The sequence below is a fragment of the Equus asinus genome, chromosome 15, assembly GCF_041296235.1.
Source record: "Equus asinus isolate D_3611 breed Donkey chromosome 15, EquAss-T2T_v2, whole genome shotgun sequence".
In the NCBI taxonomy this organism is placed as follows: Eukaryota; Metazoa; Chordata; class Mammalia; order Perissodactyla; family Equidae; genus Equus; species Equus asinus.
In genome coordinates, this window is record NC_091804.1 from 15,803,108 (window position 1) to 15,820,811 (window position 17,704).

The 17,704-nt window shown below is 40.0% G+C and overlaps 1 protein-coding gene across 2 annotated transcripts in view; it reads right to left on the reverse strand.

Moving 5' to 3' along the window:
- The window catches only part of PLCB1 (phospholipase C beta 1), a 667,363-nt gene that overhangs the window by 640,690 nt on the left and 8,969 nt on the right, over positions 1-17,704 (reverse strand). For both annotated transcript variants that reach the window (XM_044748183.2, XM_044748184.2), the window contains exon 2: positions 7,394-7,471. In XM_044748183.2, coding sequence (XP_044604118.1) covers positions 7,394-7,471 — 78 coding nt within the window. The remainder of the gene's footprint in view (positions 1-7,393; positions 7,472-17,704) is intronic.

Below are 17,704 nucleotides of genomic sequence, written 5' to 3' on the forward strand. Positions count from 1 at the left end.
GGGTGGAGGGGTTGGGGTCAGTGGCTATAAAACTTCTAGCTGTAAGATGAGTAAGGTCTGAGGATCTGAGGTACAGCATGGTGACTGTAGTTGATACCACAGTATTGTAGAATGGAAATTTGCTAAGAAGGTAGAACTGAAATGTTCTCGCACATACACAAAAATAAGATCAATGGGTGAGGTGATGGATGTGTAATTAACTATACAGGGGAATCCTTTCACAACTCAGATGTATATGAAAGCACCATCACGTGTGCTTTAAATATCTTACAATTTTGTCAATGGTACCTCAGTAAAGCTGAAAATAAAATAATAAAATTTAATTTAAAATTTAAATTAAAAAAAAGCCACCACAAGGGATTGAATTTACAAAATGCTAGGCAACAGGCTAGGCCCTTCATGTATGACACTTAACAACTCAACATAATACCCCATCTTATGGATGAGGAAACCGAGGCTCAGATTGTTCAAGAGATTCACCAGAGGTGACTCATGTACCAGACGGAGAGCTAGAACTCAAACTCACATCTGTCCTGACTGCAAGCTTCTGGCCTCCCAAATTAGGACTGTTTCAAGAAAATCTCTCCGGCTTAAAATGAAGTATTCACCAATTACGTTCCAGTGCTTCCTACTAAGGAATCCTTTTAATACTTTTCATTAGGAGGCATCTATACGAAGTTGTTAAGCATTAAGCAGATACATTAGGCAGTTCCTAGACAAGGATTCTAGGAAAATTAGTTTATTTTAGAGGGGGTTGCAGGACACATCGGGTGTGAGGAATCAAGAAGGAAGCTCATAAAGGGTATGTTTTCAAGCCAGTTACCACTGCGGGTGAATGGGCTTAATCCCATTGGAGAACACCAGGAGAAAACATAAAGCTAGCACCTTTGAATTATCCCACCCAAGAGGTGAGGAAGCTGTGGTATTTACCAACCAAACTCCTTTAGTTGGGTGAGTGTTAATTCCCAGGAACTTCTGGGCAGTCACATGGGTGGCAAAGGGAGATGTAGTGGCCAGAAAAAAGCAAGAGAATTCAAGTGCTGGCCACTAGGGTCCAACTCGTGGCTTCTGGAGTAGTAAGGTACTTGGGCACAGATTTCACACCATGTCTGCTCTTTTTTAAATAATAGTGAAGGAAATTCAGGGAAGAGGAGAGAAAAGCCTTAGTCCGTAGGTGCTGCTGGTTAGTTGCCAATGATCGGCATACTGCTCCAGGCCGAGCAACCATCCAGCCCTCAGAAAGTAATCCTCACATGCTTTTTGCTGTTTTCTAAAGTAATTTCAGTGATCGTATCAGTCTTCTGGGGAAGCTACCAAATAAGAATGAATAGAGTTCATCTTAATTTATAGCTCCATCATTGCATTCCATCAACTTTTGAGTGCCCTGCCCCACTTACCATCACAAGAAATGTCAAAATTGATGTTTCTGGGATATGCCAGAGAAGTTTGCCTGAAAGAGGAAGGGCCATTGCTAAACAACGATATGAAATGAGTGGTGCCTGATGGTTCCTTGTGGAGCCCAGACTATTTTTTGCATAGGATATTCCTAGATTTTCTGGTGGAGGTTTATGTTGCGTCATTCAAAATTTTATTTATTTATTTATTTATTTATTTTGGTGAAGAAAATTGGCCCTGAGCTGGCATATTTTGCCAATATTAGTCTTTTTGACTGAGGAAGATTCTCCCTGAGCTAACATCTGTGCCAGTCTTCCTCTATTTTGTATGTGGGACATCACCACAGCATGGCTTGATGAGTGGTGTGTAGGTCCATGCCCAGGATCTGAACCTGCGAACCCTGGGCCACCAATGCAGAGTATGTGAACTTAACCATTATGCAACTGGGCTAGCCCCTCATTCAAAATATCTTTCAGCTCTAGACTCATGCTGAAAAATATCCTTGTGGCTTATGTAAATATTTAGTTTTTAAACTTTGCTTTTGTACTCTGTATAGAAATTTAAGGTTAGCATAAGAGAAGGCAGTCTATGGTTGCCATTAATAGAAACTTAATCATCTCTCTGTACAAGGATCCCAAACGGTGTCTCATGTAAAAATCACTGGCAAAAACAAGATGGCAGCTCCAGCATATGGTAGAGCCAATCTCTCTTTTCCTAAGTCTGTAGAAATGACTGAATATGCAGGTACAAATTTATGTCTATAATCTAGGATCATGGGTAAACAGAAAAGTTTCACTTGTTGAATCAGGAAGTATGAAAGGCAGAAGATAAATGGAATAAAAATGAGGTAGGAAAATGACATCCCAGAAGCCCACAGGCATTAAAACACAGGAGAGGATCCATGGCCATGAAACCAGGTGGTTGAGGTGTCAGCACTAGGAGTGAAATGGGAGCATCAGCTCAGGTCAACCTTCCATTTCAGCTCCCACCTTCCACACCCTCCACACTGAAAGCCAGAAGAAGGCACAGGAAAGAGGGTGCTATCATAGCTGGCTGCAACCAGAATGAACAGGGAGCCACCAACACACAGGACTACCCATTTGAAGAAACTGAACTTCGAGCCCCACCTCACACTGGTCCTCAAAATACATTATTACATTGCTGCTATGGTCTGGATGCTTGTGTCCTCCCCAAATTCATGTGTTGAAAGCCTAACACCCAAGGACAGTATTAGGTGGGGCCTTTGGGAGGTGATTAGGTCACGAGAGTGGATCCCTCATGAACAGGATTAGTGCTCTTGTAAAAAAGGCTCCAGAGAGATCCCTAGCCCCTCCCACCATGCTTGGAAACAACGAAGTCTACAACCCGGAAGTAGGCCTTCACCCAACTATGCTAGCACCCTGATCTTAGACTTCCAGCCTCCAGTGTGAGAAATAAATTTCTCGTTAGGAAGCTACTCAATCTGTGGTATTTCATCATAGCAGCTCAAATGGACTAAAACAATTGTTCACGGATTAAAACCTAAATTAATAATAATGATGATGATGAGAATGATGAATGAGAAAGGCCTTAAATAAAGCAAAAAGAAAACAATAAGGTTGAAATGTGACTACATCAAAGTTGAAAATGGCAAGTCATCATTTGTCATGCATAAGTTAAAAGTTAAGAAATTCAAAGACAAGCCACAGACAGGAAGAAAGTATTTGCAACATTTCTAGCAGTTAAAAGATTAACACCTAGAATACATACAGAACTCTCTACACAAAGGCAAGGGGTATAAGTCAGTAATTCATGTCAGAGAAAACAGAAATTGTCCACAAATGTATGAAAGTATACACAGCTTACTAGCAAATCAGGCAACGGCAAATTAAAACAAAGAGATATAATTGTACCAGATAGAGAAAAATTTAAATGTTTCTTAATAGTGTTGATGGGGCTAGAGGAAACAGTTCCTCTCACATGAGACTGGCAGGGTTATAAAATGACACAACCATTAACTAAAATTTAGGATATGTATAGCCTTCAATCAGCAATTGTACTTCTGAAAATTTACCTCAGGGAACCTCTGACCCATATATCCAGAGCGGGTACACAAGGCTAACTATACTCTATATTACAGGATTGTTGTCTGTAGCCCCAAACAGACCAACACCAACAATCCATCAACGAGACATTTTTATTTTAAAATTTAGTAATCCATTCCATGGGACATGATATGGCAATTTAGAAGAATGAGGTAGATACACACGCACTTACATGAAAAGTTCCGTAAGACACGCTGTCAAGTGAAAATCAAGTTTGTGGAACAGTAAAAATATTATATTATTTAGGATACAACGGATATAAACAAAACAAAATGAAATATTTCCATAGTCACGCGTGCACAAATTCACTAAGAAAAGACCTGGAGTGACCCCATGAAGCTGGTACCAGTAGTTGACTCTGGACAGAGGACTAGGATTGGGGTCCACAGCTGCGGGGGGGGGTGGGGTGTAAGGACGTTTAGACTGCTTTACTCTCTTACACAAAAAAGTATTTGTATATTATCCACAAAATTAAAAATAAACAAAATCTCTAACCAAAAAAGAGAAAGTAGTAGGAGTTCTTCATTTTTACACCAATCTTGGAACAGAAGCACAGCGTCGGGTTGCAAGGCTAAGGTCTACTCTGTTTCATATCTTAGTAGGATAGGTTTTTACTAGCACTTTAACATTGACCCCTTTTTTCTTCTTTAGCTTTTCTTCCAAAATTGTCATGTAGATTCTTCTCGTTGTTCACAGGGTTTGCACGGCTAACACTTCCTGTGTTGGTTTCTCTCCCCGTAGGGCAGAGCTCCACAGAAAAGTCGTAGCCTACTGTGGGCAGCCTCTTAAATACTCAGGCTGTGCAGGGGTCCCTTCTCACCCATGATTACAAATAAACCGATCCTCTTCACATTGCACACTGACATAAGAAAAACCACCATGCTTAAATTAGTCATATTTAGAGACTCATTTTCACTGATTACAGTCAAAATAAGATTTACAGAGCCAACAATAAAGAGGAAAGAATGATCGAAATAAGTCCAGAGCTGGTAAAATGTATGAACATTTATCCCTTAAGATGATGTTCATATTTATCTGCTTCCATCAGCCCCAAACATCTTTCAATGTTGCACCAAAGCACATGTCTGCTACCTAAAAATTACTTGCTAGCTCTGGTTTTTTATTCCTAAATCTATCATCTGTGCTGTCTTCTTTGTTACCTATTATTTCTATGGTGACAAATGAAAGGAGGGGTAGGGAAGGGAGCTTGTCATTATCTATCGAGAGTGAAATTGGTGACTCTGGTCCATGGTATACCGTAGCCAAGACAGGTGAGAGGACCTGGGTAAGACACAATGGAAAATGTGAGGATTTTCCTCCAGTGCTATAAAAAGAAAGATCTTGTAACAATATTCTTTACCAAGAGCTTCTTAAAGCCACTCAGCTCGCCTCTGAGCAGACTAGGTGTCAGGTGATTACTAATCAAAGTGCTGTGGCACAGGCTGCACAGACAAAGGAGAAACATGATGAAAAGAAGCCTGAAGGGCGAAGAGAGGCATATTACAACAAATACCCATGCAAGCTCCCAAATCAATGGAAAACACAGAGTGCAAAATCAAGGGATAAACTTAAAAGTATCATACTTTTTCTCTGAGACGTGATCTCTGTAGTACACGCGATAGATTCACATCACTAAGAGGAACTGTCAGAAAATAATGTTTTAAAGAAACTGGGCCACTAAGTAACATCGTGATTGCACCATTTGGCCAGGTACCTTCAAATGATCTTATGCAAAAACATAAACTAAAAGCATGGCGTGCCATCCCTTGTTTGTGAGCACCACTTCTAGCGTGGGTTCACGCTAACATATCACTCACAGGAGTCCATCTCCCAGAGGCGGATGCATCATTCCTTCTGGTTCTAGGACCGGGCTTAAAGCCAGAAGAAAATGACAAACTTGGAAGCATGGAAACTTTAATTTTTTTCTTAAATCCTCTCATCTTTTGGATACTGATATAGGATCATTGACCAAACAATAAACCTCCAAACTCTGATATATGACTGAGGGATGCCTTAGGTATTTACAAAGTGAAAAATGAAATTTACCATCTCTTAGATAGAACTCTAAGATTAATATCCATGAAAAGAAAAGTAATAAAGAGATCCAAGGAATTGCTACCACATTATTGGCTTCAATTGGTCATAAACAGCATTACGACCAAGAGAAAATCGTTGCTGTAAAAACTGGAAGAAGTTTTTCTACATTTGAAAATAAGCATGAGTCAAAATACTGGGTTCACAGAACAACAGAGACGCATCAAAGAGCCTTTGGTCCGAAACTCTTTCTCTTTCTTAAGCAAAGAAATATTTATGATTGGTCTTAGAAGACAGCTTAACTGAGTTGCCATGAATTATTTAAAAGCCCCAAAATACCTTCTGTTGCTTTTATAGGAGCTTGATTTACAAGTTGAAAAATCAAACTGACAGTTTAGTCTCGTGTACAAATACCCAACCTTTAAAAATGCTCTAGGCATTATAAATATATCTTTCATGAATATAGCTTCAACAGTTCTAAAAATAGCCTTTAGGAGGAAAAAAAAAAACCCTCTTTCAAGCCATTGTTTTATACATAACAGCAGGAAACCAAACAGAATGTCAAAGCCAAAGTGATTAACACACCCAGTAATAAACATGAACAGTGGGTATGAAATCTTACTCAAACACATTTTTTGACATTAGGTTGGAGTCTATGGTTTAGACCCACATCCGTGGCCAGAAATGATTCCAGGGGCCCCACATGCAGAAAGTAATTCCAGGGCCACAAGGCTAAAATTTGCCTTTTGGATGACTCGTCAACCGGGCCATTCAGGACTGGCCCTGGGGAACAGAAATTACCTTCCAGTAAGAGTTTCCCCCAGGCTCCACCCCAACCCCATACATGCCACTGCACAGGGCCAACTCCTCACGACCACTCCCAGGTGAAATTGAGGTTGCCCCAAAAGCAGAAGGCAAGGCTGACAAACTCCAGTAACTTTGTATATAGGGACCTAACGTGGTGATGGGAAAAGGTTAAGAGCACCTCACAGTTTGGTGCCAAGTACTTTATAGGTTTCCATATATATTTAGAACTCTCAATAAAGCCTATGCCATCTCTCCAAATATTAGAACCTTAGGGCCAAAATATTTTGTGTTCCGTGGCCTCATAGGTTCAAGTACAGAATTGAGGCATTGTCTCTTGAAATAATAACCACTTTCTATGAATATTCTTGTCTAACTGCCCGTTAACTCCAAATAAATCTTACGATCTGCAGACATTCTACATTTTAATAATTCAATATGGAATCATCTCAATTGGTTTCATAATAAATGAGATCCTAAATTCATGAAATGCTGGACAAAAAGTTAATATGGGAAGAAATTCCTGAAAAATTGAAGGTATAGCCTAAGGAATCTTATTCTTGGTTTTCTAATGTGAAGAAACGATCAAGGCCAAATTCCTGCTGAGGCTGGGAGGACCCTTACTGAGCAGCCAAGGGGCAAAGGAAGAGAAGGTGAAAGACAAAGCGACAGTCATTAGGGTCAAAAGTGATTTTCTCATCATTTTGCTTCATTCTTTAAGGATAGAGTTAGAGGGTGGGCTTAAATGAGTAATACTCTTATTTTCTTCGACAGCAGATGTAATTTACATTTCCATGTTCCCGTCCTAAAAGATACCAATTGTTCTAGGATTTAGCACATCTAATATTTCTAGGATTTAGCACATCTAATGTTTCTAGGACTTGGCATATCTAATATTTCAAACTAGAGTCCTTGGAAAATCCTAAGACATTTCTGCCTTAGATATTCTGTTTAAGTAGAATCTTTCAATAAATCAGGAAGGGTCATCTATGAAATGGATATACTTACGTAGATAAGATACTTTGCAAATCAACAACCAAGTGGAAAATGTAAGAAAGACAGATATCACTTCTTACCTTGTTTTGATCTGTCCAGTAAAAGAAAAATCCCTGAGGGTCAGTCCTCAAAATAATTGGAGTGACAATAGCAGAGTCCTAGAAATGTAAGAGAAAAATACATATATTAACATATATTGTTGTAGAAGGTCCTACCCAGGAGTTACTTAATGAGTAACAATTGTTAAAAGTTCCTCTAAGGTCATCAACTATTAATAAAAACTTCAAAAAAATGAGATGGCATCTTTAACTTCGTAGCATTATTAATTACATAAAAGAGGTACTTTACAAATAATTAGAATATTTGTGCATTGCTTGTAAATGAAAAGCCCACTGATGCATATATTCATTGATTAAGACAAATTTTTAAAGGCATTGACATGCTTTCTATTAAAATGCTATATCTAGTTTTCCAAATAATTTTAACAATAAACATCATTACATATTTTATTTGATTAAAATGAACTAGGGGCCCATCCCGTGGCACAGTGGTTAAGTTCACACGTTCCGCTTCTTGGCGGCCCGGGGTTCACCGGTTCGGATCCCGGGTGCACACATGGCACCACTTGGCACGCCATGCTGTGGTAGGTGTCCCACATATAAAGTAGAGGAAGATGGGCACGGATGTTAGCTCAGGGCCAGGCTTCCTCAGCGAAAAAGAGGAGGACTGGCAGTAGTTAGCTCAGGGCTAATCTTCCTCAAAAAAAAATAAAATAAAATGAACTAAAATCTATGCTTGAGGATAATATTTTAAATTACATTTGCTCTATAAAATGATTTTTAATTGTACTAAAGAGAGTAAACATAGCATTTGGACATTGCTGTTTCCAAGGTAACAGAAAATAAGGCCATTTTCTACATATTTGGAAAGCTAGACACAAAATTGTTGCAAATTTAAATTTCATATGACAAAATAAAACGTCATAAACAAATAGTCTTTTGAGTTTAAAGCATGCAAATTATAAAGCAAAAACTACAGGCATTGTAATTACAATATTAAACATTTCTAAAATATGTGTTCTTTTCTTTTTGGCAATTTTCAGAAGGACACACCATCTGCACAAGAAAACGCATGCCACTGGATATGGATTTTTATACTGAAACACTTGGGCCTTTGCAGGAATTGCATTTTTTAAAGAGAAATAAATTACCAGTTTATTTCAACGTTTTCATACACATCATAACTACGCTATGTCACATCCTCGAGCGGATCAAAAAGCCTTGTAATGAAAATTCAAACTTGCAGAGATAATTTTGAACTTTGGGATTGTTTTCCTGATGGGTAGGGCAGATTGAGATGGCTTAAGTACACGGTAAGTTTTATTACAGAAGCAGAGTTCTGGAGGCCATTCCGTTGGGCTCAAAGCTCTGCTTGTCCCCTCTTGGTGCCTCATTTTACACAACCACAACTGAAAAACAATGAGATGATAATAACACTTACCTCAGAGGTTTTTTGTGAGAATGAAATAGAATAATTTGCGTAAAGCACCTGGACTAATGCTTGGCACATAACAATGTTTATTATTATTATTATAGTGGATTATGTTTAAAAACTGATTTATTAAAATGTTAAATGAGGGCCCGGCCCTGTGGCCTAGTGGTTAGGTTTGGCAGGCTCTGTTGGTGGCCCAGGTTCAGTTCCCTGGTACAGACCTACACCACTTGTCGGCAGCCATGCTGTGGCACTGATCCACATAGAAAGTAGAGGAAGATTGGCACAGATGTTAGCTCAGGGTAAATCTTCCTCAAGCAAAAAGAGCAGGATTGACAACAGATGTTAGCTCAGGGTGAATCTTCCTCAGCAAAAAAAAAATAAATAAATAAATGAAGGTTTATCATGGCATTCTTTTTTTTTATCATGGTATACATAATATAAAATTTACCTTTTTTGTGTGAGGAAGATTGGCCCTGGGCTAACATCTGTTGATAATCTTCTTCTTTTTGGGGGCTTGAGGAAGATCGTCCCTGAGCTAACATCCATGCCAACCTGCCTCTATTTTGTATGTGGGATGCCACCACAGCATGACAACACGGCTTGAGGAGCAGCATGTAGGTCTGTGCTGGGGGATCCGAACCCCTGAACCCTGGGCTGCTGAAACAGAGCATGCGAACTTAACCACTATGCTAGTGGTCTGGTCCCTAAAATATACCATTTTTAAGTGTAAAGTTCTGTGGCACTAAGTTCTTCCACATTGTTGTGCAAACATTACTATCATCCATCTCCAGAACTTTTTCATCTTCCCAAACTGAAACTCCACCCTCATCAAACTTTAACGCCTCACTCCCTCCTCCCAGGGAGTGGCAATCACCATTCTAACTGTCTGGCAATCACCATTCTACCGTCTGTCTCTATGAATTTCACTATATTCTTGGTACCTCATATAAGTAAAATCATACAGTATTTGTCCTTTTGTGTCTGGCTTATCTCACTTAGCATAATGTGTTCAAGGTTAATCCATGTTGTAGCATGCATCAAAAATTCTTTTTGAAGGTTGAATAATATTATATTGTATATATAGATCATTTTGTTTATCCATTCATCCATCAGTGGACATTTGGGTTGTTTCTACCTTTTAGCTATTGTGAGTAATGCTGCTATGAACATAGTCTACAAATATCTGTTTTGTTTTGTGTGTGTGTGTGTGAGGAAGATTGGTCCTGAGTAAACATCTGTTGCCAATCTTCCTCATTTTTTTTTCTCCCCAAAGCCCCAGCACATAGTTGCACATCTTACTTGTAAGTCATTCTAGTTCTTCTGCGTGGGATGCCATCACAGCATGGCTTCATGAGCAGTACATAGATCTGCTCCCAGGATCCAAACCGGCGAACCCCAGGCCGCAGAAGCGGAGCGCACAAACTTAACCACTGGGCCATGGGGCCAGCCCCTACAAATATCTGTTTGAGTCTCTGCTTTCAATTCTTTCCCATATGTATCCAGAAGTGGAACAGCAGGATCAGATGATAGCTCTATATTTAATTTTTTGAGGAACCACCATTCTGTTTTATCCTAATATTCCTAAGATTCACTCTTTTTTTTTTTTTGTGAGGAAGATTAGCCCTGAGCCAACTACTGCCAGTCCTCCTCTTTTTGCTGAGGAAGCCTGGCCCTGAGCTAACACCCGTGCCCATCTTCCTCTACTTTATATGTGGGACGCCTACCACAGCATGGCGTGCCAAGCAGTGCCATGTCCGCACCCGGGATCCGAACCGGCGAACCCCGGGCCGCCGAAAAGCAGAACTTGCGAATTTAACCACTGCGCAACTGGGTCGGCCCCCTAAGATTCATTCTTAACATTCAGTTTGAAAAATATTTTTTACAAGGATTTTGTTGTTTCATAGAACTTCAGCCAGAATTTAAAAAATTTTAATTTACTTTTAAATGTCCAAAAAAGAATTTGGAAACAAATTTGATAATATAATGAAAGAATAATTTTTAAAATATTTTAAGCTTCCTCTCTGAGGTCACATGCATAAAAGTTCAGAACGATATTTCCAAGAAACCATAGCAATATCTTTAGCTCTGTTTCTTCACCTGCTCTTCTAGAGTGGGGCAAAATAAAAGTTTCCAACAAGCTGTACACAGCACATATCCCTACTTCCAGGTAAATTTGGAAGGAACCTGCAGGTCTAACTTACCCTTCTCAGGTCACTTCCTTTTCTTATCAGAGTGTCTGACAAGAGCATCTGACAAGATTCTAATTGACATCTTGGTGACAATTCACTGCAAGGATCCCAGACAATCTTTAAAGTTAGCAGAGTAAAACGGCTCAAGTGTATATTGTGGAACACTGTTCCAGGCTGCCTCATTGTTTCAAATGCTATTTCTAGCTTATTCTTTCTCCTCCTTCAAAATTAAAGCTCCTTTGTTCAATATTTTCTTGACCCCACTCTTCCCTCTACGGTTCCTCTGTTAAATGATCATTTATCTCAGCTCCCTGCCTGCTTCCTCCATAATCACCTCTAACCTTCCAAGATCAGCTGGAACTTGGCGTTCTTGCCATGCAAGGCGGGATTTGACCCAGAAATACACGACTATCCATTTTCAATTCCACCTGCTTTTTTCCCACCTCCCACATAGCTGCAAGTGTCTATATTTTCGCCATACCACTGTAGCCACTCCACCCAGGTCCCAAGCATTCTTAATTGTCAGAAAAAATGCTCTGATCTGAAGTTTGAAATATATGGTCACCCTTCATTTCCCAGGCAACTGCAGACATATTGTGACTCTTGCAGTATTTTACTGCAGAATAATGGAGACAGCTCTCAGATGATCTATCTTTTACTCTTTATCTCTCCATCAATATCTGTAAGATGTGTATTCCATAAGACGGTGGTTTTCAAACTTTCAGGTGGATGAGCTTTACTGCAAGGGCTTGTTAAACACAGATTGCTGGGCCCTTTGCCCAGAGTTTCTCATGGAACAGATCTGAGAAGGAGTCTGAGAATCAGCATTTCTAGTAAGCTCTCAAGGAGGCTGCTGAGGTCCAGGGACCACATTATGAGATCTGCTGACAGAGGCCTATGGAGGGTGAGGCTCTGGGTCAGGAATACAGCGACGTAAAGGCCTGAGGAGCACCAGTGAACTTAAAATGTAGATAAACCGGTGTCTTATAAGTACATTGCCTCCAACTAAGAATACCACTTTAATTTGCTTATTTTAAATTATAAGGTATTTTCTCCAATAAATATTTGCCTTGAAAAAGAGAACACTAATAAACATATCTTAAGTTAGTAATAGTGCATGATGTACAGTAAATTTCCATTTACTCCTCTCTTTTTGATAGAAATCATTTTACTCTCATCTTACCTCATCAATAGTGAAGACTAATATAATGATATAAGGGGCTGCTGTTGTGCAATTTACATGAATCCCCAAAACGTCTTTAAGCCAAATAAAGGACAGTCAAGGAAGAAAGAAAAGGACTTCCACAGAACCACAAGATCCAAAAGAATGAGACATCTTTCAGCAGGAAAAAGAGCCATTGGAATCAACATTAACATTACAAAGTCCTATAACTCTTTATTACAATGATTTGCTCATCAATGTGCTGATATAAATCAACAATATATCCTAATATAATGTTATATAACAATTATATCTCAATAAAAAAGATGAAATGTTAAAAAATAAAGTAAATCACTATGAAAAAAAGAAAAATAATAATATAGCCGAAAGAAATTGGCAAGAAATGACAGAGGTACTAGTAGTCCAAACTTCCTTCCAATACCAGAATATTCTTTACAAAAATCCCTGACAGAATAGTAACAGACACATCGTGGACACTTGCTCTGAACCAATCACTGCAGGATGAACTTTAAATGGATTTTCTCCTTTAATACTTACAATAATTTAAGAGGCAGACACTATTATTATCCCCATTTTACAGATAAATAGACTAAGGCTTGGGTTAAATAACTTGCCCAAGGAAACCCAGCTAAGCTAAGGGAAGCACTGGAAATTAAACTCTCAAGGACATGCTCTACATCAGTGCTGCTCAACATTTTTTCGTTATTGCCCCACTGAGGAGCCTCTAGAGACATTTATTTCCCTAATCGTCCTCAATGAAATTTTAATATCACAGATATTCTGAATATCTATTTTTTTTTGGAAGATTGGCCCTGAGCTAATATCTGTTGCTGATCTTCCTCTTTTTTTTTTCCTCCCCAAAGGCCCAGCACTAGTTATATACCTAGTCGTAAGTCACTCTAGTTCTTCGATGTGGGACGCCGCCATAGGATGGCTTGGTGAGCAGTGCATAGGTCCGATCCCAGGATCCGAACCGGCAAACCCCAGGCTGCCAAAGCAGAGCGCACGAACTTAACCACTCAGCCACTGGGCCTGCCCCTGAATATCTACTTATAGGCTGTATGTACCCTTGTGCTTTATGCAAAATAAAAAATAAAGACTAAGATTTTTCTGTCCCTCAAGAACCATTTTTCATTTCTTTGGAGGTGAGATGGCCCCCATTGAGAATGTGTGCCCTGCACGCGCACTGTCCCGACTGGGCTGGCTAGCCATCCGTGACTTCCAGGCCCTTGACGTGTGGCTGGTTCAACTGAGGTGGGCTATAACATTTCAAAGACTCAGAATGAAAACAATGTAAAATAGATCATTAATAATTTTTGATATTGATTATATATTGAAATCAATATATTGGATTAAATAAACTATATTAAAATTAATTCCACCTGCTTCCTTTTACTTGTTTTAATGTGGCTACTAGAAAATTTTTAATTTCCCAAATGGCTCCCATGATATTTCTATTGGGCAGTGCAGCTCTAAACCTTTATGGGGAAATAAGGTCTCTCGTTAACAGGGAAATCTTTTTCACAAACCAAACTTGGTCAGATAATTCCAGTTAGAAAGTTTGGGGGTTTTTCCATATACGCAGCTACCATCTAGTTTCAACACCTAAGTAGTACAAAATAAATCTAGCTGCCTGTCAAAGTGTCAGTTCTGCAAATATCTGAATTGAGCCATCACGCTGCCACCCTCTGAGCTGCATTTAACCAGGTCGAGGTATGCTATGGGCTGAATTGGGTGGCCCGTAAAATTCATATGTTCAAGTCCTAACCCCAGTACCTCAAAATGTGACCTTATTTGGAGATAGGGTTTTTCCAGAGGTGATTAAGTTAAAAGGAGATAAAATCCAATATGACTGGCATCCTTATAAAAAGTGGAAATATGGACACAGACACATACAGAGGGAAGATGATGTAGCCACACAGAGAGAAGCCGGCCATCTACAAGCCAAGGAGAGAGGCCATGGTCCTCAGAAGGAACCAACTCTGCTGACACCTTCATCTCAGACTTCTAGCCTCTAAACCTGTGAGAAAATAAATTTCTGTTGTTCAAGTTACTCGGTCTGTGGTACTTTGTTACGGAAGCCCTAGTAAACGAATACAGGCTATAACCCTAAACCGGAATGCTAATGTCAAGAACCTGTCCACAGACCACAGCGCATTTCTTACACCACTGTCAGAAAGTCTAGGGGCCAAGGTGGACTGCAATCCTGACTCCACAGTGATTCTATGTTCTTATTACATGTTCTTATTCTACGTTCTCTATTACAAGAGGACACACGTGGATCGAGACGTGTACTTCTAAACTAATCAATATTACAGAGTCCACAGGGAAAAATAACAAAAGATATTCCACCAGGATTGCCCAAGACTTGTAACAGGAAGCAGCAGAGCCAACAGAGCAAATATATATCTTGGGGGGAAACAGCTACGTAAGGGAAAAGAATTCTAAGCATCAGAGGAAATCACACATGATGCCCACTATATGTCAGGAATGCAGCTCTGACTGTGAAAAAACTCAGTGGAGGTAAACTTGGACGCTAGAGTGTTAGATTAGGAGGAGTGCAGTGAAACTTCTACGTGCACCAGCACTGATGAGAATTCTCTTCCAGGGCTGCGTCCAGTCTGCAATTTCCCCAAATAAATGAAAGAAGAGGAAGTAAAAACGTCCAGAAGAGAGGTTGCAAAACAGCGGAGAGAAGCACCATTAAGATACTTGTCTCTTACTCACAGGTATAAAAATCCCTTTAAACATAATACAGGGAAAAGTTGGAAGCATGTTTCTTTCAACACTGTGCGGTTTACTTCAGACACTGTCTTACAGATTCATGTACCTGTATTCAGACACATAGTAGGCTTTCACACAAAAGCACAGATCCCCAACCATCCAAGGTGCTCCTTGCTTAGCAAGGCATCAGAGGAGTAAACCGAGCATTTCGGTAAGATATAGCTCTGATGGGTGGAAAGTGGCATCTCGCTGCGGTTTTAACTCCATTTCCCTGATGACTAATAACTAATGATGTTGAACATCTTTTCATGCCCTTACTGGCCACGTATGTACGTGTGTGTGTGTGTGTGTGCTCATGCAGTGGCCCAATACTTTTAAAAATCAGTTAAGATTTAAATCAGCGGTTTAAACATCCTACAATGCACAGGCCAGCGCCCCACAATACAGAATCACCTGGCCCCAAATGTCAATACTGCCGAGGGTGAGAAACACAGCTATAATGCCTTCCCATTAAAATCTTTAAAGATAAAATCTTGCAGTGGCCTAAGCAGTATTTACGCAGGCCCTTGCCATCCTGCCAGCATTATCTGAGCCACCAAGTGCCCCACTTGCTTATTCTGCTCTGTCCTTCAAAGTCCCATGCCCTTCCCTCCTTGGATTGCCCACACGTGCTGTTTCCTTGTTCTGATGCACTCCCCCTCCTCAAGTTGGCCTGACTAATTCCTACTTATAACTCAGATCCTTCCATAAATAGAATTTCTCCAGGGAAACCTTCCACACTTCTTATACTCACTTGTACTTTTGTACTTTGTTCCTGTAGCACTTACGACAGTTATAACGGAATAATTATACCTCTATTTGTTTAGCATCCATCTCCCCCAGTAGAATAGAAACTCCATGAGGGCTGGAACTGAATCATTTATCATCATAAATCCACAACACTGGCAGAATGTCCAGCTTGTAAGAGGCATCAGTACGTATTTAAAGTATGAATACTGAACGGGTGCATGGAAGGAAACCTCAGGAAAAGAAGCAAGGTAGATTCTGAAAACTATCAGTTGGGGCTGGCACCTAGCAGGTTGCCAGTAGTCTTGGCAAGAGAAATTTCAAAGCAGTCGTGAAGGCAGAATAAGGCTTTGAAGGGCTGAGAAGTGGTGGGTGGGATGTGTGGAAAGGGAGGCGGTAAGGATAAACTACACCTTCATTGTGGGAAAGAAGATGAGCGAGAGGGCAGGAATTAGAGGAAGGAGGGTGGAGGACGTTGTGCTGGGCTCTGTGTTGGGATTTTTATGACTTAAAGGCTTAATGACATACGTGTTCTTAGAAGAGCTTCAACAGAGGAGAAACTTCCACAGATACTGTCAAAGGGGAGAATAATAATGAAGCCAGGATCCAGAGAAACCAGGAAGCATGGGCTCCAGAACATGGAGAAGGTGTGTTGTTCTCCCAGGCACAGGAGGGCAGGTGGGAAAATGTAGGTGACCCAACTACATGAAACTAGGAGTGGGGAAGGGCGGAAGTCAACAATACTGTCCCAGTCACTTCCATTTCCTCTAAACAGAAGACGTAATGTAGGCGGAAGTTTTATTATAAATAATATTTTTAAACGATATGCCTTTTATTTGATATTTTTCTTATTTTGGCAATAAAGCTCATATATTCATTTTTTTCTTTGTGAATCATTATTGTGATACAATGTTTTCACAACCACCAGTCTTTTGTTCTGTCACTCTCAACACTTCTGAATTTCTTTAAGGGCAATTTTCACTGCAATATCTGGGTATATGTGTGAGCATCTTTTTGAGAAAATAGAACTCACTGGTAACATTCAGAATAACAGATATAAATACATTAACATCATAATTTTCAACCAATATTGAATCGCAACTGCGTACACACTCAACCTTAAGCCCTGTTTAGACCTTACAGGAAATCAATGCTGTGACAGCTGTTAGCTCTGTATTGACAATAAACATTTAGCTTCTCGAACTCACATGAATAAACCATACATAAGAGTGCCACAGAGACCCTCATACTCTGGGAGATTTCAGATGGAATGGAAGAATGTAGCACAGGGCTTTCCAACCAACACCACACACAGGGTGTCGTGGAGGTCTCTCGGGAGCATGACTGGTCTCCAGGTCTGCCTCAAGACTGTACATTCCACTGTGTGAAGCCACTGTGAGCCAGACACATACGAGACACTTCCTTCACTCCACAAACATTCCCTGAGCACCTACTGAGTGCCAGGCCAATTCTCTACCCTAGGGAAAGAAGATAATTAATAGAAAGCTAATGTTCTCCAGGAGCCCTGGTCCATTTGTAATATAGACAAGGCATATCCACCTTCCTGTATGCACCTTCCTACACTGGATATCTACATCTGGCCTCTCAATTGACACTACCTTGAATTCCAAGCCATTCTGCATCTTGCTTGGGGGGCAGGTGACTTCCTCTACACTTCCTTCATGCATACCATATCTTTAATTTTCCAAGATGAACAATTTCCATAAGAAGCCATGGGACCAGTCTTGACAGGAACCCAACAAAAGACAGTATTTGCAAATATGTTGGGAAGAGAAAAAGGTGGAAAAGCACATATAATGAGTCTTGATAGATACAAAAGCGTCACTTAGGCAATGAAAAAAATGAACTTTGTTTTAACATCATTCCTGAATATCTTTCCATTTCCACGGTTCTATACTAAGTGATGTGGACCGTTTGTAGACTATACTACTATACAGTTGGCCTCTGTGCCTCAAAGCAGCTATGATGTTTTCCCATGTTCCCATGTCCTATAG